At 44.9% G+C, this 27,577-nt stretch overlaps 1 protein-coding gene across 1 annotated transcript in view; it reads right to left on the reverse strand.

Moving 5' to 3' along the window:
* The window catches only part of LOC146833636 (uncharacterized), a 206,850-nt gene that overhangs the window by 10,116 nt on the left and 169,157 nt on the right, over nt 1-27,577 (reverse strand). Inside the window, exon 3 of the mRNA XM_085599909.1 lies at nt 25,257-25,396. Within this exon, the coding sequence (XP_085456035.1) occupies nt 25,257-25,396 (140 nt within the window). The remainder of the gene's footprint in view (nt 1-25,256; nt 25,397-27,577) is intronic.

Raw genomic sequence — 27,577 nt, forward strand, 5'->3', positions numbered from 1 at the left:
TTGTTTTGCATATAGCGAACAATGAAGGGATGCTGGCTAAAGATAGAAGATGTCACACATCTTTTTGGGTAGTGGGGCATGTATATAAAGAGGATCAGGGCATCCAATGGTTACACACACAGCGTAAGTAAGATATCCATGTAAACATGGACTAGTAGACATCAATAAAAGCAGGGTCACTAATGCGCACATGAGGTATAATAGGCAAACATCACAGAATTGGAATAAATTAACAGTATAGCCATAAAATCACAGTATATGCGTAAAACAACAGTATAGCCGTAAAATAGGCAAAAATCAAACTATAGTCATAAAGTAACAGTGTAGACATAAAATCACAGAATACGCATAAGATAGCGGTATAGGCATAAAATAGGCAAAGATATCATTAAAGGTAAGATCCGGAGTACATCAGCAGCTATTATAAGACCGTTCATTTAGTGTACACCAGTAGGTGGTTCGTGCTATTTTGCATCAGTGCACTCAGGTTCTGTCCTGCAGGACCAGGGCGTCAGGTGCTAGTAGTTGCCCTGGTGGGTCACAGGGGATCAAGATTGTCTGGTGAGGGGGACGAGGGAGGGAGGGACGAGGGGAGTTCAGGCCAGCTCCTAGAAGTCACTCCACAAGGTCTCGAGTTCTGGCTCCACATACTCACCCTAAGTTGAGGCTGTGTTAGAGGCTCTTATTAGAATGCACAAGGAGGAAACCTACATACAACAAATGAAGCTTATAACAGAAATACTGCACAAAACGTTTCTCTTGTCCAGCCCAGGTCTTCAATAACCCTCACAAAAGAGACTACACACTGTTCAGAATGAATATTTCCTATGTAATTGAGTGGACTGACTAAAAGATGCTTAGAACTTAATCAAGACCTTGCTTCCACATCTTTGTCAATTTGCGTTATGCAACGTGCATTCCTGGACTAAAAATGAAAGGCATCTAAGTTTAAAAAAAAAGGGGCTTAGTGAGCATCTCTCACTTGACTCGTCCTTTGGCCATATTACCAACTCTGCATAAAACCTTAAATGACATCCCACAGGAAGGAATTTTGAAATGCACAATGTGTGGTGAGCATAAGATGCTGAAGGCTTTCTAGATTACAAATAAACACCTGAATTATAAGAGGTACATAGCTGTGGACATGCCCCCATGTCATAAGTGTGATCTTCTGACTGTGGTGGCTTTCCATGAACAACAGTAAGCATGTTGGGACATGTAGTTTCAGTTGCCCCATCAGGTAGCTGTGGCTTAGTTTGAGTTTCTGAAAAATCAGGACTGTCTGAAAAACACACATGACATTGAGGTCCATTGACTGCAGATATGTATACTTTGAATAAGATAACAAAACCGAGGTATGTGCAATGTGATTAACAATATCAGAGACATTACCTCTCATGTGTTGTCAATAGTGGAGTTGTAGTGTGTTTCTTGAGCACAGGCCGTTGTAATAGCGTACAAACAAAAATAACAAATGTTGCCACGTTGCTTTGCCTACAAACTATTCTTCAGGTTTACTCTAAGATACTTTAATCAATGTAGATTTACTGTGTGCTTAACTGAAAGTTTTTTTTAGTTTGAATCTTACTAGTTTTAACAAAGCTCCTGCCCCACTGCACATGTCACAATAACTAACTCGATGCATAGCCATAAATGGGCAAGTCTGCTACATACCACTGAAGACTGCCGTCTACAGTCTGCCTGTCTCTGAGAGTCTAAAATGGTGCTGGTGATTGATGGAGCAAGGTTTCGTATAAAAGAAACTTGCTTTTATGCAATCCTCTCAAATAACATGTAATCACGTAACCAATCTGTTTTGTAAATACTAATATTGCATTACACACGACATACTGTATCTAGGGGAAGCTTTTATATGTGTATTACTAACAAGTAACCCGAGTGTCTTAAAATGGCCACCAAAAAACGCGGGAACTTCACTGCGCATGTGTCTACTGCATCTACGTAGTATGACGTCTTCTATGCTTGGGGGGAAACTTTGCAGCTGCGCAATAGCTCTTAAACTGGCCGCTTGAAACTCACATGTTAATGCACATGCTACTGCTTTAACTAAACCTTGCAAGTTCTACTAATTGCTAATACGAAAGATTTCTATAAGTAAATGGGGATAGAGTAGAGATAAGTGGTATACAGTGAATTCATTTATTTTCGTATTCTAACATGTTTTTCTCTGACTTTATTATTAGTTCGTATTTGGGCCTCGGAGGGTGACTGAAATCCCTACCCCACCTGACTTGCACGCAGGCGCACAGAAACCTGCCGGAAACCATGACGGCACAGTTGAAACACAGCCAAGGCCACACTGGACAGAGACGCCTGAGAACTCAACCTATTGACCCGGACAGAGGAAGAAACTTAAAATAATGTTTCAAAATTTATTGATTATAATGTGAAATGCGGGTGGGAATAAAGCTTTGGGAAAGTAAATTAAGGGGCGGATACATAGAACAATGGTCTTAAGAAAAATATAGACTTTTAGTATGGGTGATGAACTCACCTCCTTGCCCTGTCCAATCAGAATAGGGGAAAACATAATATTGAAACATTGGGGGGTGGTACACGAACACAGAATAGTATAATTGAGGTAAGTTAGTTAGATAGATGTCGCTGACCCGTCTGAATCTGACCCGACACGTATGCTTCAACAGACGCTGTCCAAGACGCTGTCTCAGACCATTCAGATGCCAGAGACCCTGCTCGAGAGACCGAAATACTGATTGATAAAGCAATCATCTAGAAGGGGAATTGCGGAAGAAAGATCGAGGAGAGTAGTACCAGAGAGGGGTGCGATGCTGGCGCTGCACTTCGAAGATGTCACCTTCCTAGTTCTGAACCTATCCTGATCCTCTGTCTTCCACCTGTCCTGGTGGACTTCATCTGGCCCATCTTCAAGGAGTTGGGTTCATCTATCACCTTAGGTAAATATAATTATGTGATACCTGTCCTTGTACCTGCTCTCTCTTCCCTCCTTTTACAGGTACTGTCATCACAATATTTTATTGAGACTTATTATTGATCTAAACTTGATTTCTTTCCTGAATGAAACTCGATGTTAGCATTGTATTTGATCTTTGACTCACAAAATTATTGATTAGATAAAGATGTTAAAACTTCTCGAGTTTGTGGTTATTTCAAAGGTAAAGTTAATGTCATTTCTACTTTAAACTAACTCAGAAACCTGATTCATTGAGCAAAGGAAATTTATTGACAAGGAAATCGAGTTGGTGAGATTTGGTAAAGGTGAATATCAAATTACATGAAAATCACAAAAATTGATGACAGTGGGTTTTTATTAGCTTACTTGTATGAATGTTATGGACCCAAGTGAGTATATGGTATGTGTGAGTAACTCAAGCTGGTAACCCGCTCCAACACTGGTGAACTTCACAGCTGAAGTGGTGCTGAGGTGGTGATGCGCTGGAGCCGAGGTGCAGTTGAGTTGGTGCTGTGCTGGTGATGAGGTGGTGGTGCACTAGTGCTGCGCTGGTGCAGCGGTTGTCTTGAGCTGGTGCTGAGGTGATGCTCCGCTGATGCTGAGGTGGTGCTGAGTGATGTTGAGGAGGTGCTCTTCTGGTGCTGAGGTGGTCTGGCGCTGATGCTGAGGTGGTGCTGCACTGGTATTGAGGTGGTGATGCTGATGTGGTCTTAAGGTGGCGCTGCTCTGTTACAAAGGTGGTACTGAAGTGGTGCTGCGCTATTGCAGAGTTGGTGCTGAAGTGGTGCTGCACTGATGTTGAGGTGGTGGTGGTGCTAAACTGGTGCTGATGTGGAGCTGAAGTGGTGCTGTGCTGGTGCTGCACTGGTGCAGTGGTGATGCTGCACTGGTGCTGAGGTTGTGCAGATGTGGTGCTGATTGATGCTCAGATGATGCTGAGATGGTGCTGAGGTGGTGCTGAGGTGGTGCTGAGGTGGCGCTGAGGTGCAAGTGAGTGATGCTGAGATGGCAGTGGTGGTGAGGTGGTACGGCGCTGATGCGTAGGTCATGCTACGTGTATGCTGTGCTGGTGCTGAGGTGGTGCTGGGTGATGCTGAGGCGGTGCTAAGATGATGGTGCGCTGGTGCCGAGATGGTGCTCAGGTGGTGCTTGGTGATACTATGGTGGTACTGAGTGATGCTGTGGTGGTGCTGAATAATGCTGAAGTGGTACTGCGCTGGTGCTTATGTGGTGCTGTGCTCATGCTGAGGTGTTGCTCAGATGGTGCTGCTTTGATGCTGCGCTGGTGCTGAGGTGGTGCTGCGCTGGGGCTGAGCTGGTGTCGAGGTGGTGCTGCACTAATGGTGCGGTGGTGCTCAGGTGGTGCTGTGCTGGTGGTGAGTGATGGATAGGAGGTGCAGAGTTTTGCTGAGGTGGTTCTGAGTGATGCTGAGATGGTGCTGCACAGGTGCTGAGTAAAGCTGTGGTGGTGCTTAAGTTGTGCTGTGCTGGTGCTGAATGATGCTTAGGTGGTCCTCCCAACCCCTGAACATGCGTACAGGTCATCGATGAAGATACTTTATAAAGAGCTCATAAACCTGTCCCTTTTTTACGAGGATGTGCCTTTGAGTCTGAGTAAGGCACCTCAGCGCAGATAGCCACACCTGCACAGACATTCTGGGACAGAAATAAGAAATTATGCTGCACGCCTTACGCCTCACCTACAACAAGCACTGCAGTGGGTGCCAGACGTGGGCAGTTATGTCAACGTGTCCAGTACACTCAAAGAATCTCAATGCACAGCCCACCGATATTAGCTGGGTACCCGTGGGCCATTCTATCCAGCTCAGCAAAGGCAGCACTAGGCACCAATAATCTTGCTTGAGTTAAGTTTAGACTATGGACTCCGTAGCTTGTGTTTTCTCAGGGGACAGCAGATAGTGCGGGAAGGCAGACACATTCATAAACAGCTGGGCTTAATGTATGAGAAGCGACAGACCTCACCCAGGCGGAGCAAGAGTGGTCGGCAATGGGGTGGGCCATAGCTAAAAGGAATATTGCTCAGAAATGGGGGATTGACACTATGCCATTGCTGCGCGTTTGGGCCATGGATATGGATCAGGCAATGGTGGCGGAGAAAACGGTCTACAAAAATCGAGGTTGCCCGCAGAAGTGAGATCATAAGTGGGGAAGATGGAACAAGTACCGGGGGGACATCTGTATTTCCCCTACTGTTGAACTGAGGAGAGAGAGGCGGGCTTTACTGGATATAATGGGGGCAGGCACGGTGGCCTGAAGACATAAGGCTGCCTGCTATGTACTGTCTACGGGGGGCTCCCAGATCCAGGAGTGGGTGTGTAATCATGTCTGTACTGCTTCAATACTTGATTGGATTTAATCGTGAATGCCATGATTCTATTGCTTGTTGTCTCCAAAACATGCATGCATAATCGGCCAGTGGAGGTGCTAATTAACTGTCAAGACTGCTGCAATGTTGTGGATTTGGTTGTCAATAAAATTGTTATGTTAAAAAAAAAACAGCTGGGGGTTGTAAAAAAAAAGAACTCCAAACAGCAGCCTGCTTCGGAGGAAAGGAGGAGTGACGCAAAGTACAATTACATTGCCAGCAGACCAAAGTACAATTAAATTGCCAGCAGTCTTGCGAAAGGGAGCCTGCACTTTGCACCATGCCTGAGATGGGAGGATCGCAGAACGGGGAAGTGAGCACGGGCAAGCAACAAGAAATTCAAGCAGAAAAAACACTATGGCCTGAGCAGTGTGGGTAGGCGAAGAATTCTGCTTTACCGGCGCGATTCACAGAGTTTTGCCCACTGCGCGCTTTGCGCAGAGTTCTGAAAAACTTTGCTAAATGACGCTGAGTTTTTTCTCACGCACAGCTTGCCAACGTTAAGTTGGCTAGCACGAGCGCCAGAAATTGTGTACTAGGCCACCTCCTGGCTAGATTTCTGAATGCGGGCTGTCACAGCAGGTCGCTACCGCACACATTGAGAAAGCTGCTGCTTGCATTGAGGAAGCTGCCGCTCGAGCAGCAGTAAGAAGCAGCGCCCTCTCGCACTCCGCGTGATGCCATCCATGCTAATTTTACAGCGAGGGAGAAATTCCTGGCGCTAAAAATCAGCATGATGTTTCGGACTCTGCCGCTCAGCACTTCGCAGCACTCCAATTACTGCGACTCCGCGAATTCCGTCCATGCCTAGTGAGCAGCAGGCTTGGGGAGTGGGTGGGGTGGGGAATAATACCCCAATCACATTGGGAGTTGAGGACGGGCACAGATTAAGTTGAATCAATCTGTGCTTGGTCCCTGCTCCACTGAAAGGAACGGATATGACGTTTGCAGCGCACTGATCTATTAGAAGGCTCGAAAGAAGAAGGGCATTGAATTGCTTACAAATGATAAGCAGCGGGCGGGTTCAAAGCCCTTTTTTTAAAACAAGAGAGTCTCGCAAGCAAGACACATGTGCTAGCACATACACTCGCAGGCTCGACCCTAAAAACAGCTAGCTCACAATAATTACAACTCGACCAAAATACCAGAGGAATCTCCCTAAACACTGTAGATAGCACAAAATAAAAGAAGTCACTTCATCCTTCTGCACTGCATGTTTGAAAAACAAGCATTGTAACGTGCAGAATTGGATGATGTTCAATAAGGAAATACGTTGTGGCCTCCCAGGTTCACCTTTCCAAAGAGAACCGTTAAGGCAGCAGCCTGCACTGTCAACAAATGAGTTTGAACTGTGAGTGGATAGGTGGCATGAAGTACAGCCCTACGGGCCCCACAGGGTGCTTCAGCTGCACAACCAGTCTTTTCTGGTTCCTTCTGTTTGAGATGTGTTGCTCATTGGGTAGAGCTTTTATTTGCTACCTAACCTTTCGTTTTTTATGGTTGCTGTTTTCCTTTGTACAGTCAGCTGATCTTATTCAAATCCTATTCAAAACATGTTGTTGTGGATAGAACCTTGTGATTGATTTGTGGATGCAAAATGTTACTTTTCTTGGCCTTGGCCCACACAAACCTCATTTATATTCAGGGCCACTGGAATTGTGTAATTCTGAGGCTGTAGCGTTAACTGCATAATTCTGGATTTCCCATATATTCAAACATCTTCTGCATAATCTGCAGATGTTAAGCAAAAAAAACAGTTTATTTTTCGAAATAATCAAAAGTTACTAAAACGGCTACCATGCATGTTGCAGCACAGTGGCTGTTCACCTTTCAGTTGCTGTTTGCTGCATTTAGGTGTTAAACTGACACTAATGAGATCAAAGCTTTGCCTGAGCGGTGTTAACATGTATAAAAATGGCAAAATACTAACTTAATACTGCAACAAAATGTGTCACATTAAAAGACATCATTTGCCTTTCCTTGATCCATAATTTTGTCAACCCAGCCACATAATTAGGTCATTGTCTGCCGCATAATTCCAGTGGTACTGTTTACATTATACCGTAGTCCTCAATTATCATTCGCACTGATGTCACAAAACCCCAAACTGGTCTTTCTTTGACACCTGTGAAAATAAGGGTCTTTACTCAATTCAAACCACTAACAAGGCACAACTCATATCAAACAACATTTAACCCGTACTATGACAAAACAAACCAAACACAGTACACATATTAACCCTGACCATTAGTCCCATCATCAGAACATACACATCTAATCATAAGCAATCCTAACCTTAATGAGGGTAACAAGTAATTCCAACCCTAACATAAAAGTACCATAATACAATTAGTGGTTATCATATAATTGTACCATAAACATAATGCAACTGGTAAGTAACCCTTTACATTAAACCCAGATCAACGCTGCACAACAGCTTAAGGGGTAACTAACACAAATCTAGTACAAAGCGCAGCTCACACAATCAAAGTATAACCCAACACACCTATAAACCTTAATCTTACCTCAACAGAAATGTCAACACAACTGATAAACCAATCACAACCCCAAACCGAAATCATTACAAACACAATCAAATTCATAACACAATCTCAGTCCGCAACCTGAACCAAAACATAAACATAACAAAACACCTGTTAAAATGTAGCCCTACATAGCACCCCTTAAAGGACCGTCCAGTGAAGAGACAAAGAACAGCTCTGTTTACCCAGCCCTTCACCGCTAACAATCACCAGTAGCATAATAGAATGTTTCTATGTTTGATGTCTACTGTGGTTTTGCTTTGTAATGGAACATTATTCACCCAATGGACCTATTTAAGGCCTAAATATCCTTAAACACAAATCTAATCCCCTATTTAACCATAACAAATATAACTCGCTTCCAACACCTACAACGAGCCCCAAACTAAATCAGCAAACACCATAATGCAAAACATAACACAACACACCATCCATACCTTACTTTACATCTAGTAACACAATCGCAACCTTACTGCACAAGCTATAACATAATACAGAACAGATATAATACCATAAGATTACATACAGCCTGATCCATACCATAACACAAGCTTTGACCTGCAGCCCTACAGTACAACTCTCCAAAGTAGAAACAGAGCACAACATAAAAGAACTGGGAAGAACTAATGCTACTGTAGACCAAGCCATGTATGCATGCACGCCAGGTAAGAGTATGCACGGGCACAACAGATACATAGTGACAGCTTGTCCTCCAGCCCGAGAGGCCTCGTCAGACACTGTTATTTACTAATAATGAGATAAGAAAGTCTTGCCGTAACCTCATACGTCACGTGCATGCATGCTTATGGCTGCACTTTTAGAGGTTCTAGTTCGCCCATTTGTAGCACGGTTCAGAGAAAACAGAGGAAGGGGATGGTTACTGAGGTAACAGCTTGTCCTCCAGCCCGAGAGGCCTTGTTGGACACTGTTATTTACTAATACTGAGATAAGAATGGGGACCCAGGGGGAACTTGGCGCGAGCCGGTGTCCCCCTGGGGTTTTTTGCGCAGTGGAACAATCCACGCGGCGCAATAGGTGTAGGTAGGGTGAGGGGCGGAACTAGCAGGTAAGTATTAAATAGGCGGGGTTTTGGAGGGAGGTTTGACTGTGAGGGGAAGCTAGCGGCGAGCTTTGTTGTAGCTTTATATCCCTTGTCAGTGTGTCATAATTATAGCGCAGCTTGTGGTAATTACTTTACCCTAATGGCAGAGGGTGCTGCGGTCAGCGAAGCGCTTCGAGTCCTGTGTGCGGCAGGCCGGGAGGACCTCCTCAGGCCCAGCGTATCAGCTGCAGTGGCAGTGGGCGAGAGGCGCCCGAGACGGACTGCGGCGCCCGGAGTGGCAGAAGCTGTGGCAGCATGTTTGCCGTCACACGGCCGTGCTCCTTTGGTGCCACGCAACGCCGAACCTGTGGCGAGAAGACAACAGAGCCGCGGCCGTTCTTCACGGCGGAGCGGCGGTGGCAGGCTGCATGCGTCACGCTGCTTGTCAGCGCAAGAAGGGGAGGCAGGTCAGTTGGGGGCAGTCTCCACCCCTCGTGTGGGCCGGGCGAAGAGGCGTGCTTCACATGGGAGTGGGGCCGCCTCTGGGAGCCTTTCTATCCGGGGCATTCGGGGAAGTTTTGGGAGGGGGCGGGGCTCACTTGAGAAGGCTGCTAATTCGTTCCCTTACCGACGAGCCCCTCTCCAGCAAAAAGAGCTAATTTGGGAGCAAAGGTGCTTATGAAGAGTGTTTTTTCTAGCAAAGAAGGTGTCCAGATAAATATGGCGTCCCCTGTTTTTGTTGACAGGCGCTCTTCTTCTTTAGTGGATTACTCCAGTGACAGTGGAGATGAAACTTTGGGGGTTTCAGCATTGTCTCCTGCTTTCAAGAACAGTAATAATAAGCAGAGCTTTCATGTGGGTGGGGGGGCATTTGAAGGGGCCATTTCGAGTTTTGTTCAGTCCCCTGTGCCCAGAGGCCCCCCTGTTGATAAATCCCGATTTTACATTAAGGAATCAATTGCTAAGGGACAATTTGACCAAACAGAGTCATTAGTTGGTGAAGATGTCCATGAGGTTTTGGAGGCATCTGAATTTTGTCCACACAGTGAAAATGACGCTTTGACTCCTGACCATTTTCGGTTTTCAACTGGAAATGAGTCTCTTTTTCCGGCATGTCGTCCCCCCCTAGTCACCCTCAGTTTAGTTTTGATTCTTCATTTGGGCCTCAGTGTGGGCAATGGGTGTGGGTGGAACATGCTGACACCCCAACGTATGCAGTTGGCAGATCTGAGCAGGGGGCTGGGGATAACAAATCTTCAGCGTCTTCTAGCAAGAGCGGCTGGAAGGTCTCACCATCAACACTTTCTCAGCCAACGACTGGTGCTTCCAGTTTTGTGAATGCGGAGGATTTTGCGGCTTTGGGTACATTATCAGGTACACAGGGCGGATCAAGTGCGGATTTGTGGGTTACGGCCAGGCATTCGGAGCAGATGCCTGTGACTAATTGGAAGTTATATGACAAGGTGGGGGATAGGGAAATGCCAGGTAGAAGCAACGCGGATTTGGAAATCTTTGATGATCAGTTTGAATATGGGGATGTTTCTGAAAATATAAATGAAGGGGATTTGTTGGAAGGAAGTGATGTTAATGTACGTGCATTGAGTCACAAGCATGTTTTCTCAAAAGGAGGGGCGGGGCTACCAATGTTTTTAGTATGTTGCAGAAGTCAAGAGCGGACAGCGCAACAGAACAAGAACAGCAACACGGTCATCGTCAGCGTCATGGTCTCAAAGAATTTCAGAAATGTGCTGCTCATCTAACAACAGGTAAGCCTCATTGGTGGGCTTCTTGGTCTCAACCTTCGAATGGCAAGTGCAATACACGTTCTGTGGGGGTGAGTGATGCCTCTGTGACTGATGCAGTTGGGTTGTTTATGGGGGAGGTCGTAGGGCAGGTGGCAGATCAGTCATCAACAATAAACAACGTTGTAGTGGCCAGTAAGGATGTAAGTCAAGTTACACAGATTCTGTTGTAGATAAATCTAGTTCTGGACAGGCAGGGGGAGTTGAGGTTAATATTCATAAGAAGCTCCTTTATATGGGCTTAGCTATGCCATTGGGGACACATCTTTCCGAGAAGACCAAAAATAAGATTTGGCAACACAAATTTGTTGATGTGTTTAAACTGCTCCATAGGGACATTCAGGCTAAGGAAGGGTCCAAGGAAGAGGAATGGGAGCTTTCTAGACGTCCCAGGGTACCTAAAAACATTGAGAATTGGACCGCAGCATTTTTGATATACGCCAGTGTGTATAGTGAGAAACACCAAGATAGGGAAATTGCTCTGTTCAAATACATGGACATCATTCGCCCAACTGCACTTCGGTGATTTTGCTACAATGAAGAATTCAGGGCTAGAGTCAGTATGTTATACAATAAACCTTGGGGCGATGTTGATCAGGAACTTTGGCTTCAGTGGATGTCCTCTACCCAACCGCCTGCAACGACACATACAGCAAGTGGTTTGCCTATTACTTACCGGCTTTTCAGTCTCGCCCAAATCGAGGCGGGATGGTTTGGTAGAGAACAGTTTCTAATATCTGGAGCCTGTTGGAATTTTAACCGGGGCATCTGCAACAGACAGTTCTGTAGGTTCAAGCATGAATGCTCCCAATGTGGAGGAAAACATGCTATTACACAATGTTTCAGTAATCAGCGGTTTGGAGAGCAAGAGAGGTTCCCAAGGGGAAGAGGATCAGTTTTTCAAACTATGCCAAAGGGCTCATACTCCAATTAAGCTTTTGAACCTGGAATCATGGCTGGATGAATACCCAGACTCAGAAATTGCTTCTAAACTTTATTGGGGATTTAAGGATGGTTTCAAGATCGGGTATCAAGGGGCAAGATATAATCGATGGGCTGATAACCTGAAATCTGCCAAGGAAGTGCCACAGATTGTGCAAAAGAAGCTGGATGTGGATTCAACAGCTGACAGAATAGCGGGTCCTTTTAGGCAGTGCCCTATGCAAAATTTGATTGTATCCCCATTGGGTTTAGTACCTAAGAAAGTGGCTGGGGAATTTTGTTTAATTCACCATCTATCATGGCCGGAGATTAACTGAAGATTTGGTTGAAGAGCTCTAAAACCGATCAATTGGGCAAAGGCACATGGGTCCAATTAAACAGCAGTAGAGTGCCGGACTGCTGCCCTTTGGGGGAGTGGGAGTCATTTGTAAATTTCACTGGTTTTCAGCCTGGGGCAAAATTCTCTCATAGGAATGGGTCTAAGATCTCCAGTGCTGATTTATTGGTTGTTTTACGGAAAACTTTGATTAAACTGGTAAAAAAAACATTACTGTTTGGGACACACTCTTTTCGTATAGGGGTGGCTACTGAAGCGGCCAGGTTGGGTTGGGGTTGGGAGGACATCAAGAGGATTGGTAGATGGAAATCTGCTTATTGCACTCGCTATGTCAGGAAATAATAATATAATAATTTTATTGCACTATTGCTGTTGGCTAATTGTGTTTTTTCCATCTAGGTTCCGTAAACGGCACATTGTCAACAAAAATGCGTACATGGATAGTAGGTCACTCCTTCATTAAATGGGCAGCCACCTTTGCAGAACAGCAGATTTACGGCAGAGCACTTGGACTCCACAACAAAGGTCACAAATTTTCTGGAAAGGAAAAGGTGGTATGAGGTGGGAGGGTTTGTTTCCCTTGTTAACAGAGCTATCGGCTGCAAGAGGATTTCCTGACATGTTAATCATCCACCTAGGCGAAAATGACTTAGTGCCGTTGTTGGGTATATCTCTTATTAAGCTAATGAAATTGGACTTGGCAGTAATAAAGAACAATTGGATGGGCACGTCGTTGGTATGGACAGAATTTATTTACAGGCAACATTGGAGGGGGGCTCTCAATCACGCTGCAATTGAAAAGGCTCGCAGGAAGCTCAATCGGGCAATGAAAGTTTTTTGTCAGGCTATGGGTATTAAAGTTTTGTCCCATGATAATATCACAGGTACGGAAGATCATCTGTTCCGGGAGGATGGGGTTCATTTATCTCAGATGGTTCAAGCGTATTATCTATTGGAGATGAGAGGTCTTTTGGCAAATTTTTGGAATAGAAACCTTTGGTGAAATAAAAGTGTATTATGATTTTCTTCTGCAACAAACCTTGGGGGTGGGGCCAGGAAAACTCTTTGGTTTTCCTGGGAGGCGTTTTTTGGGGGGGGTTTGGATGTCTGGAGCGGGCTTATCCATCCATCTGGGGTGGGGGAGGGGGGAGGAAAAGGTCAATAAAATAAATGAGGGGGAAGGAATGATGGGTTTGTACATTACATGGGGTGTATTTCTACAAGTATTGTTTGAAATAGTTGGTTTCAGTATGATAAGATGTTTTGGGGGATTTTGAATTGAAAATGGGGGGTTTCTTGATATGGCAACGTTTGTTTTTAAGGAAAAATATGTTGTTTACCTGTCTTAATAAAGTGACCTTTTCTGCTAAGACAATAACGGTGAGTGAATTGTTGTTATTGCGCAAAGTCTTGACGTAATCTCGTATGTCACGTGCATGCATGCTTATCGCTGCACTTTTTAGAGGTTCTAGTTCACCCATTTGTAGCACGGCTCACAGAAAACAGAGGAAGGGGATGGTCACTGAGGTAACACTGAATGCCCAATTATCGCAAACATTAAATTAAGTGAGACCCACACTTACTGCAGCTTCTGTGTCCCTGATGGGAGTTGGCCGGGTTCTGAACTCAGGATTCCGCTGTTTGAAAATCCTCTTAACCACGCCCCGCCTAGCCGCACCATTTCTGCTCTAGCCACGCCTCTTCTCCAATAGCCAATCCGACCAGCCTGTCTCTAGTGAAATCTGACCTGCTCATTTCACTGTTATAAGATATTTTCGTTGGCGTGAAAATAGAAACAGCGGTTGGAAGGCATAACGGAAAGTATGGGAACTCAAGACCTGATTTTGCGGTTCGCGAGCTGGGCCGAGACCCAGGGCACATCTTTAGAGGGGCTCTCGAAACTCTCTGCATTAAGGACCTATTAGCTACCAAGGTTTCAGAATGGTTATGTGTGAGGTCTTCATAATTTCAGTGCAATTATGGGTGGCATTTCAACGACTATGAGTGACACATTCTTGCGAGCAAAATCAGGCCATGAAGATGAGGGGAACATATAAATATCAGAAATTGCACTCATTTGAGCAACGAGAAACTCTAAGAAGATATTTAAACTGCTGCAATTGACCTATGGCTTTGCTTTACTCAATATTTGTGACTGATGTAATTTCTACTTAAATGCTCTTTGTCTATCATAAATGGCCCTACACCATTGTGTGGTAGCATTCATATGCCTTATATCTTCATCTATTTCATTTGTAAATCACTCTAATATCTTTGGGTCCCTCGCTCACAAACAGTTAATTTGTTTTATAGCACTGCTCATACCAGTGCAGGGTGTCAGAGCACTTTACATCACACACACATTATAAAGACACAAATCATTTGTGGGTAATCCGTTCCAGGAAATGTTATATAAAACAGTGAGGATTACAAGTTGTAGAAATCACATCTCACCCATATGAGTAGTCAGTATATTTTAAGGTCTGGTGAAGTGCAAACTTAGGATTTAAAACGTAACACAGTGGTTGGGGTTGGTTTGCTAATAAGAATGCATTTCTACCCAAACGAACCCCTTTTAGGAAAATAAAGATAAGGAAAGACTGGTGGAAAAAACAACCCCCAGTTTGAAAGTTTGTTGCTGAAAACCAAAAGAGAATGCTGAATAAACACAGTGGCTTGATCGTTATTCACCAGTGATGAAAGTGCACCAGACGCAACATCTTTGTCTTTATTATAGGATTCCAATCAGTGCTTAATTTGAGCCAGTGGTTTCCGGTGCTCAAAATTCAACACCAGTTTTCACGAGCACCAGTTAAGGACACATTCATTTATGGTAGGCATGGGGAGATTAAGTGACTTGCACAGAATCACATGATGTTGAGCCGACGCCAAGACTTGAACCTGGTTTCCCAGCTCCGAAATCAGCAGCTCTGGCTATTAGGCCACATACACTTCCCACTTTCATGGTTAGTACTTGATTCTGTTTTAGGCGGCACCAACAGGAGAACTGAGCTGATGCAAGCTTCCTCCTGACGAGAGCACCAGCACTTTTTTTTTTTACAAATTAACCACTGGGCCTACCCACACACGTGAGGTATCATTTTTATCGGGAGACTTAGGGGAACACAGAATAATAGAACAAGTGTTATTACTGTTTGTCTTTCTATGCATTCCTGCCTTCTACATGTAAGACAGTGTGTAAAAAAGAAGTCATTTTGAACAATACTCTCTAATTCACATGCTAATATGGATATCCACAAATCCAGAGATGTACAAATAACCACTGTTTCTAAACTCCATATCTTGTTCCCATTTCAGATATACATAGATTTCCTTTTTTTTCAATTCAAAAGTAAGTTTATTAAGAGAATTCAAAATGACAATACATAAAATAAGGAAGAACAGCAATGCATTTCCTATCTGAGAATAACATTCAGAGACAAAATGATTAAATGTATAAAACGTGGTAACATCTGCTAAAATAGAGAACAAATGACAAGGGTATGCAAGGTAAACGGTGCAAAGAAGAGAAGATTATAATTCATATACAGATAATAATATAAGCTATATAATAACCAATTGCCATACCATCAATTTGAGGAAAGTCAAGGGGGTTTAGAAACCTCTTGTTGCGCTGGATTGGGGGAGAAGAAGTGTTTAGCACTAGCGTCAATAAGCATTGTGATAGGTGACCATAAATTTGAACACTTCGTTGCCATGTGGGCGGGATAAACAAAAGTTGTGTCTAATCTCTGATTGTAACACACAGCATACCACCATGCTTGATTTGATAATTTGGAGAAGTCTTTCCAATTTTTGGTATTTGCTGTAAAGCCACTGCTATTAGTAAATCCATAATGTTAGTAATAGAGTTAGATTCCGCCCAATTAGGGGATAAACTTCCTAGGAAAATGTGAGAAATGGAAAAAGTATGATTGGAAGCAAATATTAAATTGATTTGAGTCCAGACCTTTCCCCAAAAATTGTGGACAATCGGACATGTAAAGAGTAATTGGTATAAATCTGCATGGGGCAAAGACATTTCCAGCAAATATCCGAAAGTCCAGCATGTCTTGCACTAAGAGCAGATAGTAAAAGTCTGTTAAAGACAAAGAAAAATGTCTGTCTAGTGTCAGCTGCTCTAGAGAATTTTTAAATTTTAGTCCATATCTTATTCCACAGTGTTGTGGGCCAGCAGACCCCTAAATCATGTTCCCATGATAGTTCCATCTTAGTTTTATCTCATGCTAAAACTGGAGTATGTAAGTATTTATAAATAACAGAAGCTTTGTGACTGAGTCATAGGAGAGTGTGTAGGTTAGTATTATTTGAGGAAGGTGTATGAGTGTTAAGTAGGGGTGGGCAGAATTTGGGTAGTTGCGCTACGGGACGCTCCGCTAAACGGTAAAAAATCTCCGCAAGCATGCAGAATTTCCGCGAACACGCGGAAGTGCTTGTTCACGATGCTTTTTTCCGGTTCGCGAATGCTGTTTGCGTGCTCAGGGGGAAATATCTCGCGAACAAGCAAACAATTCCGCGAAGCTGCAGAACGCTGAATTTTGGGCAATTCCGCGTTCTCCGCGGAACACGAAATTACCCAAATTCCGCAAATCCCGTGAGCGGAACGGAATTTACAGCCCAGGCCTAGTATTAAGAGAATCTGGTAACGTATATTTGGCATGAGCGTCCAAAATTGCCTGTTTTAAAAGGAGATATTTAGGGAGGTAAGATGTAGGAAGATCAAAACGTCTGCTTGCTTGCGAAAAGGGCATTGTCTCCTTTTGTATGTATAGTTGATATATCCGTATTAGAACTTTTTTCCTCCAAGAGTTCCAATATAAAGGTTTATCACGAATCAGGATCATGTTATTGTGCCAAATTGTGAACTTAGAAAAGGAAGTTCAATTCATAGGTCCCAAAGGAAATTTGGGATTTAAAATATTTGATGTATGTTGAAGTATGGGAGTGGATATAGATTGTGGTTTGCGGATAAAAGAGTAGTATTCTTGAAATGAAAAGGGGGAAATAAAAGATCTTTCAAGTTCAGCCCATAAGGGAAATTGTACGGTGGAATCCGCTAGCCACCTAGATGCCTGGCGGAGTAAAAAAGATTTGTGATATGCAAGAAAATCAGGGAAATTAACACCGCCCTCCGTCTTTGGACAAATTAATTTTGATAGAGACATACATGACTTTTTGTTGTTCCATAAAAAGAAAGATATTATAGAGTTAATTTTTGTAAACGTTTTTAGGGGAATGGAAACTGGAATATTAGAAATTGTGAAAAGGACTATAGGGGACAACATCATTTTTATCGTATCCAAACAGCCCCACCCAGACAAATACAGAGGATGCCATCTGGCGGATAAGGAAGACAATTTCTGTAAACAGTTTTCCATGCAACGAGAGACTGTGCCTCAGATAGAGGGGGTAAAATGTAAACCTAGGTATTTAATCTGCTGGGGGCCAAAGCAAAACCTGAGATAAGGAACTCTTCTTTGAAAGCATATTTTGTTAAAGGTAAGATTTCACATTTGTCTCTATTTAATTTATAGCCAAACACAGCAGCAAAGGAGTCAACCTCTTGCAAGAAAGCGGGGAGCGATGTTTGAGGTTGTGAAATTAATAGTAAAACATCATCAGCACCGGTTGCCAATTTAATTTTAGTGTCCTTGAAATCAAGACCATGTATATCATTGTTTTGACGAATTTTTGAAAGAAAAGGCTCTAAGGCTAGATTGAAAAGTAAAGGAGATAATGGACACCACTGTCTGATGCCCCTACCTAAATTGAAATAAAGAAGATGTATTACCATTTGCACAAACAGCTGCATGTGGGCTAGAGTATAGAATTGATATTATAGAAATAATTTTGGGGCCAAAACTGAACCATTTAAGTGTGTAAAAATGGTAAAGCCATTCTACTCTATCAAACGCTTTTTCAGCATCAAGTGCTATTGCTGCTCAGGAATGTGGGATGTGGGGGGATTTGGACAAAACATCGAAAAATAAACGGGTTTTGTCTGTAAGAAGACGTCCCTTTAACAAAGCCCGATTGTTCTCTTCCTAATAAGTCCGGCAGATAAGACTTTAGGCGTAAAGCCAAGGCTTTTGAGCATTCTTTATAGTCAATTTTAACTAGAGAAATAGGTCGATAATTTTTACAATGTTTTGGGTCTTTGCCTTCTTTAGGAATAAGGCAAATTATGGCATCTGCAAAAGAACCAAGGGATTTATCTGAATGTAAAAAAGAGATTAGAAGATTATGCAATTTGGGAATTAGCAGGTGGATAAAATGTAAGAAAAACTCAACAGTGAAACCATCCGGTCCCGGGGCCTTGTCCTCCTTAAGTGTCTGTAATGCAATAATGAGTTATTTTTGTGACAGGTCGGATTCCAAAGATGTAAGATTTGGTGGAACATCAAAAGGCTGCTGAATGTCTGAAAAAAAATTAGAAATGTGGTGTTCCAGCGAGAGAATTTCTAATGCGTATAAGGTCTTAAAAAATTGGAAGAATTCATTTAGGATATCCAAACCTTTGAATTTCAATGTTTGTTGTTCATCCAAAATGGATTCTATAATAAGTTTGTTGTGTTTGACTTTCAAATAGTTAGCTAGTACCTTCTTCGCTTTGTTCTGACCCCCCATAAAATTTTGCACTGGATTTTAATAAATATGTTGAAGCATTTTAGCTTTCATGTGTTCAGATAAACATGCTTTGGATTTCGAAGAATATTAAGAATGCTCCAATCTCTTTATCTTGTCAAGGAGGTTGTTTGTGAAATCTTTGGATTTTTTGCATTTTTTAGAGACATAGCCAATAATGAAGTCTCTAGCTGCTGCTTTAAAAGCATCCTATATCACATGAAAAGGTAAAGTGTCGGACTGATTTAATAAAAAATATTCATTAGAAAATGAAACAAAAGAGGATGTAAATACAGGGTCTAGAAGTAAGGCATTGTTGAAACGCCATTTCCGGGGTGTAGTAGGATTCTGCAAAACGTCAAGTTGGAGAGTGATGGGAGCATGGCCGAAAATTAGGATGCATCCAATATCTGCCGCCATTATTGACTGAGAGATGTTATGTGAGATAAAAAAGTAATCTATACGAGATTGGGTATGATGGGCGGAGAGTAATATGTATATTCGTTTAAAGTGGGATTGCATAGTCATAAGTTTGTGTTGTTTGATAGCTTGAATGAAAAGTTTGTGCGCCTTGTGGGGGACGAAGGAGACCTGGGAATTGCGGTCTAAGAAGGGGTCAAATACTTAAAGATAAAGTTATCATCCATACAAAGTGTAATTTGTTGGGCCAGGGATGTCCAAAAAGAGGAGTCCCCAGTAGTATGCGCATATATGTTAAGTAAAGAGATCGGAGCATTCCCTAACAACAATTTGGTAAATTACCACCTACTCCCTTCGTCAGAGCATTGTGAAAGCAATTTAACAGGGAGGTATTTACGACAGAGAGTCAAGACTCCATTACGTTTGCCATCCCCTGGTGAAAAAAAAACCTCCCCCACCCAGCCTCTCTTTAATTTTAATGATTCCTCTGCCCATAGGTGGGATTTTTGTATACAAGCTATATCTGCTCCTAGTTTAGCTAAATGCATCAACACTCTCTGGGGGATATTCTCAAGAACATGTGAGAACTACAGCAAAATTAGCTTAACGCAACTCTTCACATGGCAGTCTATCGCGGGAAAATAACTCTGTGTCAACGTGGTATTCTCAACCCGGCGGTACAATGCGATAGTCCCACAATAATGCGTCAAATGACCGTGATAAATTCAAGGCGACGCCTCAAAAATGCGAAACACGAACGCAAAAAAAGATGCGATGAGGCCAATTGCGATACGAAAATCAGCGAAAACCAGCCACAGGCCTGCAATTCCCACGTGTCATGCAAAAAAATGCACCAAAAAAGTAAATAAAAAACCACAGACAAAAGCCAAACAACAGCGAAGCCCAATGGAGGTAGCCGGAGCAAGTGCAGAGGAGAACCAGAACCCCACAAGCCCCCTGGAGGACCAGTCTGGGACTTCGGGGTCAGGAAAGGGCAAGGTCAAGAAGAGTAGGAAGAAAAGGTTCAGTCTGCAGGAAAACAGGATCCTGATAACGGAGGTGATAGAACACCATCAACTACTGTTCATCACCTCCACTGTGTCACTGGCAACTAAAAATGGAATATGGCAGACCATCGTAGACAAGGTGAATGCAGTCGGAGTGCTGAAGAGGACAATGGAAGAGGTCAAGAGGCGCTGGAATGATTTCAAGCGCAAAACTAAGCAGAAACTCGCAAACAACCGGAAGGCAGCAATGCAGACTGGAAGTGGGAGTCCAGCGCCACAGGAGGAGCTGGACCGGATGGAGGAAATGGTGTCCACAGTCATCAGTTGGGAGACGGTGGCAGGATTTGGGGGCCCGGACACTGCTCGACATGACCGTACACAACAGCAACAGGGTGAGTAACGACCAGGGACTGGGGGACTGGGGGAGATGGGCACAATGGCACACATGCACAAGTAAGCATAGCACATCTGCGGAGAAACCATACCCCAGACCCCCAACTCCCACCAAGAGACCAATGCACCCAATTATGCAACATTCCAGCACTGCAGAAGCACAGAAGCCAGAGGCACACCTCATGTAAGGGCCAAGGGGCAGCCAAATCAGAGCTGCAGGGGCGACTCCCCCAAAATGCGGCACACACAAATCACATGCAGAGCACATCAACATTGACAACGATGTGGCACAATCCGCAACACGTCCACAACAGAACAGAGGACACAACTGGTGCCGCTTGTGTGCAGAAACTTGCCAATCACATATGGCATCACAGGGAAATGTGAGTTGACAATGTACAAGTACAAACACACATCCGTGATGTTGTCGAAATGTCCACTGCCCCGCATCATATATGCAGCTCCCCTCAACCAGTCACAATGTACGCTGTCATTCAGTCTGAATGTAAACATGTACATTGCGTCAACATACATGTGAACACAATGTTAAACTGTATCTCCCCTTCACATTGCAGAGGGAAATTCAACACATCCTGCAGAGCAGTTCCATGCTCTCTTCTCTGATGACGAAGAGGACCACCACACCTTCAACTCCGACGCCCTCCAGCAGCTCATGAACAGCCTCTGCAGCCCACTTCCAGGAGCAGGGCAGCCCAGATGCTACGAGGAGAACCCGCTCCCTGCACAGGACACACAGCAGGCAGCACCCACCACCATGGCTGACTCCCAGGACCCCCATGACGAACACATGGCCTTCCAACGCCGTGTGTTGGGATGCCAGGAGACACTGGCTGAACAGGTGCAGGTGGGGCTCGACTGCATGGCAGACAAACTAGACGCCGTACATGGGTGTCTAAGTCCCATCAGGAACCACTCATAGTCCCTAACGGACACCCATAGACCGCTCCATGCCCTCCAACAAACCATGGCTGACATTGCCAGAGTCCTGACTCTGGGACAAGAACGACTGTCTAGTCAGAGTGGCTCCAGCGAGCTCGCCCAGTAGTTGGGACTCATGCGGAGGCTCATGGAGAACATGGAGTGGACGCGTGCGGAAAGAGCGGCTGCCACGGCTCTACACCAGGGAGAGGTAGCTGGGTCCCTCAATGCCATAAAGACCCTCCTCATGGCATTGCTGCCACAAGGCCTGGCGCTGATGCATGCTGCTGCTACCACTCCATCCACATCTCCGGCCAATGATGTGTCAATGCCACACAGTGCGGCACACATTCCACCTCCAGCCCCTGATGTGACAGTGCCACACAGTGCGGCACACATTCCACCTCCGGCCCCTAATGTGACAGTGCCACACAGTGCGGCACACATTCCACCTCTAGCCCCTGAGGTGTCACTGCCACACAGTGCTGGAGACAGAACACCACCACCCACATGTGAGGCACATGAAACAGCAGAGGACGAAGATGCGGATGAATCTGGCTTGGTGGTGAGAAGGAAGCGGTAGCATTCATCTACGCCCTATGGCCTGTTTCTGCTTGGTTCGGCCCTCTGCATCATCCCCTTTCAATGTCCCCAATGCGCTCTGCGATACTCACCTTGGACCTCGACATGGACTGCCATATTCTGTTTGGTTACCAATGACACAGGTATCCAACTACGGACTGAACTCCTCCTCTTCTGATGTACCTGTCATTCCCTGAAGGACTCTGGCTGGCCCTACATGGGCCAACAATGTGAAGTGGGGTTTGCATCGCCCTGTACTGCTCCGGCTTCAAAACTCCACTGATTGTGCAATAAACATTCATGGTCACACCGATGTGTCATGTCTATGATCTTTCAAGTGTGGAAGTATGGATGAATGTAGGGTCAGTGATTCCCCCTTATGTCCATGTTGCTCATGTTGTGGGACTTGGGTCACGGGTGAAACATTGCCGATTGTGACACGGGTGGCGCCGACACTACAACGGGGACACAAGCATTAGTTACTTCCTTGTCCAGCCAAGGACGGAACCACACCCAGCGCCGGGGTCATTGTTCACACCCTTATGCTAGACTGGCATACGCCAGACCAGCCCACTCGGCTTACGCTCACAGGGGGGGACGACAACGCTACATGTCCCAGGTCTTCCCTGTAGGGATCTGCTGCTCACAGGTCTAGTTGTCAGAATGCCACGGCCACTCCGTCACGGCTGGTTTACACCCACACCACACCCATCCAGCACAGCCGTCACAGGACATGTGATCCTGCCAATATAAAGGGCCTGGCGCACGTGCTGGACGCCATTTCCACTCTGTAACTGGGTGTCTCTGTGTGGTTCGCATTTATGCAGGAGGGTCTAGGGCCCTGCCACAGCACATTGCACAGTGCCTGGGGTGACATGATGGCATCCGCACAACGAGACGCAATCATAAAGGGTCCATGGCTTGCGGTGCACAGACTTGGTGGCACCGGATACACTGCGGCAGGCACAGGCACACCGCCACAGGATGGTATCTTGCGGTGCAGTGAGATAGGGGCACCTGAACTGCTGAGTGGGTGTGCAGCTTGCGATGATGCACTGTCCTGGTGGTCCGGACTGGTGGGGATTACTGTGCGCCCTGCTTGACCGCAGTGTAGGCCTGAGCCAGCAGGCAGTGCGGGCCTCCCACCACGTGGCGTTGCCTCACAGTTCACAGAGTTAGTGGCACCGATTGGACTGAGCGGGTGTGCTGCCTGCGATTATGCCGTGTGCACTGATATGGTCTCTGCCATTGCATAATCAAGACCCAGAATCAGGTGTGTGACCTGGTGGTCCGCGGTGCGGGGCTGCATGATGTGGAGGGTGCCATGGTCGCAAGCCCTGGGCTTGGTGCTCCCACCGGCACGTGGTGGGCCCTCTTGGAGACACGACGGTGTCGGAAGTTGAGCACTGAGGCCTGGTTGAGCAGGGACGGGCAATCACCGTTGGGCGGCAGGAGGGGCTGGGGTGCAGCAGCCTGTTTGCGCAGGGGCGGGCAAGCGATGATGGCGTGTGCAACTGTATGGACTCTGCCATTCATGTCTCTGTGAACTGTTTCAGATAAGGGACCTGGGGGACTGATGTGTATACCGGCACGTGGTTGGAGCCACACTGGTGGCAGCAGGTGAGCAGTGAGGCCTGGGTCTGCAGTGTCTGCACTCTCTCTCCCTCTCTTTCGCTCCCTCTCTTTCTCTTTCTCTTTCCCTCTCTTTCTCTCTCTCTCTCCCTCTCTTTCTCTCTCCCTCTCTTTCCCTCTCTTTCTCTCCCCCTCTCTCTTTCGCTCTCTTTCTCTCCCTCTCTTTCTATTTCTCTCTCCCTCTCTTTCTATTTCTCTCTCCCTCTCTTTCTCTCTCTTTCTCTCTCCCTCTCTCTCCCTCTCTTTCTCTCTCCCTCTCTGTCCCTCTCTTTCTCTCCCTCCCCCCCTCTCTCTCTCTCTCTCTCTCTCTCTTTCGCTCTCTTTCTCTCCCTTTCTTTCTCTCTTGCTCTCTTTCTCTCTCCCTCTCTTTCTCTCTCCCTCTTTCTCCCTCTCTATCTCTTTCCCTCTCTTTCTCTCTCTTTCTATCTCCCTCTCTCCCCCTCTCGCTCTCTCTCTCTCTGTACTTTGATGGGCGCATAACACACCTTCTTATCTGTATTTCTATCCTGCAGGCTGTGACTTACAGAATGCCCAGAGAAGACCCACCGTGCCTCACCAGAACTGTTGTTTTTTGTTTGATCTGTAAGAAACGTTGTAATGAATGTATGATCTCCCTTTTTCTAGCCACACCTGTATGTTAGGTGTTGTGATTGTGCAACTTCAGGCGATTTGTTTGGTTCATGGTTTCGTGGAGTTGATGTGCCTTCACTGTCCAAAGAGTGGGGGGGAGTCCTGGGGGTGGTGGCGGTGGGTTTTGTTGCCCTATTGGGGATCCGGGCTGCATGTTCAGTTGCTCGGGTGCATCTATTGTTCTTCATATTTGGCTATGGGCTGTGCTCCCTTAGCTGCTGCAGGTTGTCGTCGATTTGCGTCAAGTCAGAGCAGGTGTTAAAATCCTGCTGCTAACGCGCCTTATCGCATGTTTTGTGATCTTATTGCCGATCTGGCTGGTCGTTGAGAATGTTGTGGAGTGGTGTTGTCGCGGCTTTTTGCTCTGGAACGCCTACTCTGCATCTCATTAACGTTAGTTGCCGGGGTCATCGGTGGCGATGTTTTTTGCGACTGCTATCGCATGTAAACTGGTGATATGGGCTGTTAGCACCAGCTTGTGAATGGGGCGTTACATTTATCACGACTTTGGCTGCTCTAAAATGCCGATATCTCAGCGATAGATCCTTGAGAATATGCCCCTGCGTCGTTTAATAGGTGAGTGTAACCCCTTGACATTCCAAGAAATAAGATTTAATGACATGAGATTAACAAAAAAGCACATATAAAGCACCAATCAATATCAGTTACTAGACAATGGAAAGCATACCTAATAATTAACCAATTATATATGTAGGTTATAAAGCTGAAAGGAAGAAATGAGAAGAAAAAGTGGAAATGCATGTATAACTGTGATGATGGAAAGATTAAGGAATAGTAAGAAAAGGAACTGAATAATGAAAGAACAATACAAATAGATAAATTGATAGTGGCAAAGAGTAATGAACATGCATAAATGTGAAGTGCAATAAAGAGAAAATCAAGAAAGACAATAAGAAAGGAAAGAAAATGAGAGTAGTGCAAGTAAGTAATGAGAAAAAATTAGCAAAAGATGAGATGGGAAAGACACAAATAACATACTTACAAATAATTCAAGACAAATATGAGGTGGGGGGAGATGAGGCCACATGGGACAGTGATGAATCTAGATTCCATAGGGAAGCGGGGAGGACAGCAGAACCGACTGCAGCACAACACAAGGGATGTACTAGGAGGAGAAAAATCCTGTAATGAAAAAAGAAGATTAATGATCATTCGAAACAGTCTGCTGAAGGATGAGAGAAAAAAAACCCAAAAAAAACTAGAACAACATCCTTAACTTTTTAACCAAAAGAAAATGATCAACAGTGCGGAACAAACTTCATAAGAGAGAGAGTAAAAGGAAAAAAGAGCACAGGTATGACCTGAGAAGAGCCAGTTACTCATTTTTGCAATGTGGACGTATCCATAGACTCCGTACAAAAAAAATTAAGAAAACTCTTTAATTTTATAGGATCTTCATATGTAGTGTTCTTATTATTGATGGTCACTTTGAAGAGACATGGATGGAAGAGGCCGTATCTCGCACCCATAGAAAGCAGCTGTGGTCTCATAGCTAGGAAATCTCTGCGTCTATCAGCTGTGGGTTTTGAGTAGTCCTGAGAGAAAAACAGAGGATTACCTGACCAAGTAATACGATTGATAGCTTTGGCAGCTGATAGAATCTTGAGCAGGTCAGTGTATTCTAGAAAATAGATGATGCAACCTCTTGGTTTCTTCATGGTGGAGGAAGACGTTATGTGGGCAGGGCCCATTCTGTGGGCTCGCTGAATGTTTAGAAGAGTATCCTGTGGTAACTTGAGTATCTTTGGTAGAAAAGACTTAAAGAAAGTGATGGGGTCGGATCCCTCTGAACCCTCTGGCAAACCATAAATGCGTAGGTTGTTTCGTCTACTCCAATTTTCAAGATTTTCAACTTGTTTCTGGAGTAAAGTCACTTGAGAATGAAGGGCATCATTTTAGTGTGAGAGGAGGATAAAGATTCAATATTCTGCTCCACTGTCGTAACTCTGTCTTTCAAGCTTGACCATCTGTCAGATAAAGTTTGTATTTTAGAATTAGTTTCTTCAACAAATGGGCGGAGAGCTCTTATTTCCTCCAACAACAAATCCATGGACACTGAGAAAGGTTGTTTAGGGGGAGATGGAGGGTCCTTTTTCAAGCGTTTACTTGCCTGAGGATGCCGCAATGGTGGAAACCAAGGTACCTTTAGGTGAAGTATTAACTGAATCTTCCATTGAGGTGCAATATAGGCGAGACTTGTAGCGAGTTGACAAGTTTTGTGGCCGGGTGGATGAATGTGACAGAACCTTAATTAGCTTGCCCATGCACTTGGTCGGAAAGAAGTGGTATAATGTCTCTTAATTCAAAGATACAAATATCTCTTTTATAAAGACGACATCCCAAGAACCTAAAGCCAGACAAAATGAATAGGTGTGGTGATGAACCTACAATTATATAGCATGGGAGCACAACCGCAATATGTGGAACATCTATAAGTGCGCACCAACCTTTCCCTCCTTCCTTCCCCTCCACTCCCTCATATCATTAGGTCTCGCGAGCCAAAGGCTCGAAGAGACATTTTATATGTGGGCTTCTCAAAGTGCTGCCGTGGCCTTAAGCTACAGTGCACGTGAACGTGCACGCGCGCAGCGCCATGTGTCTTTCCTCCGTATCGATCGTAATCACGATCACTTTCACTTTCGCGGGCTCCTCTGTTGCTGACATTCCCCCCTCCCTTCTCGCCCAGCCCTTCTTGTCACCTCGGCTTGTTTATAGCGCGAACTCGACCCGAACGAAGGTCGAAGATAAAAAGCGCTTTGACGTGAGCACCAGTTACAGTACACAAGGACACATTCATTTTTTGCAGGCACGGGGAGATTAAGTGATTTGCCCAGGATCACAGGATGTTGAGCCGACGCCGAGACTCGAATCTAGCCGCCCCCTCCCCCCACACGCAGTTCCAAAGCAGGCAGTTCTGGCCATTCATTACGCCATCTCTTCGTCTGTCCCCGGCGATTTAACCCAATTTCTGTCCCTTAATCATCGCTTCTTTCCTCTTATGTATATCACAACCTATTTTTTTTTGTGGCTTAATCTGTTCTCGTCTGTCCCTACCTGGTCCTATGCACACTGTTTTTTTCCCATCCGTGCCTGAGACTGTTTCCCTCACGTGCTAACCACTTCTACACATCACCGCCGCTCTCCTTTTCTAAAACGTCTCGCTCCCCGGAACTTTTTCACTGACTGTCAAAAGGGAAAGAAATTGAAAGTGTCTGGTAGAATAAGGCAATGGACTAGATTACGTATGAGGAGAGCATGCCCCTCGTCACCCTGTCTCTCCGGCATTATATCCCATCGAGACTG

This window comes from Triturus cristatus, chromosome 4_2 (genome assembly GCF_964204655.1).
Source record: "Triturus cristatus chromosome 4_2, aTriCri1.1, whole genome shotgun sequence".
NCBI classification, from domain to species: Eukaryota; Metazoa; Chordata; class Amphibia; order Caudata; family Salamandridae; genus Triturus; species Triturus cristatus.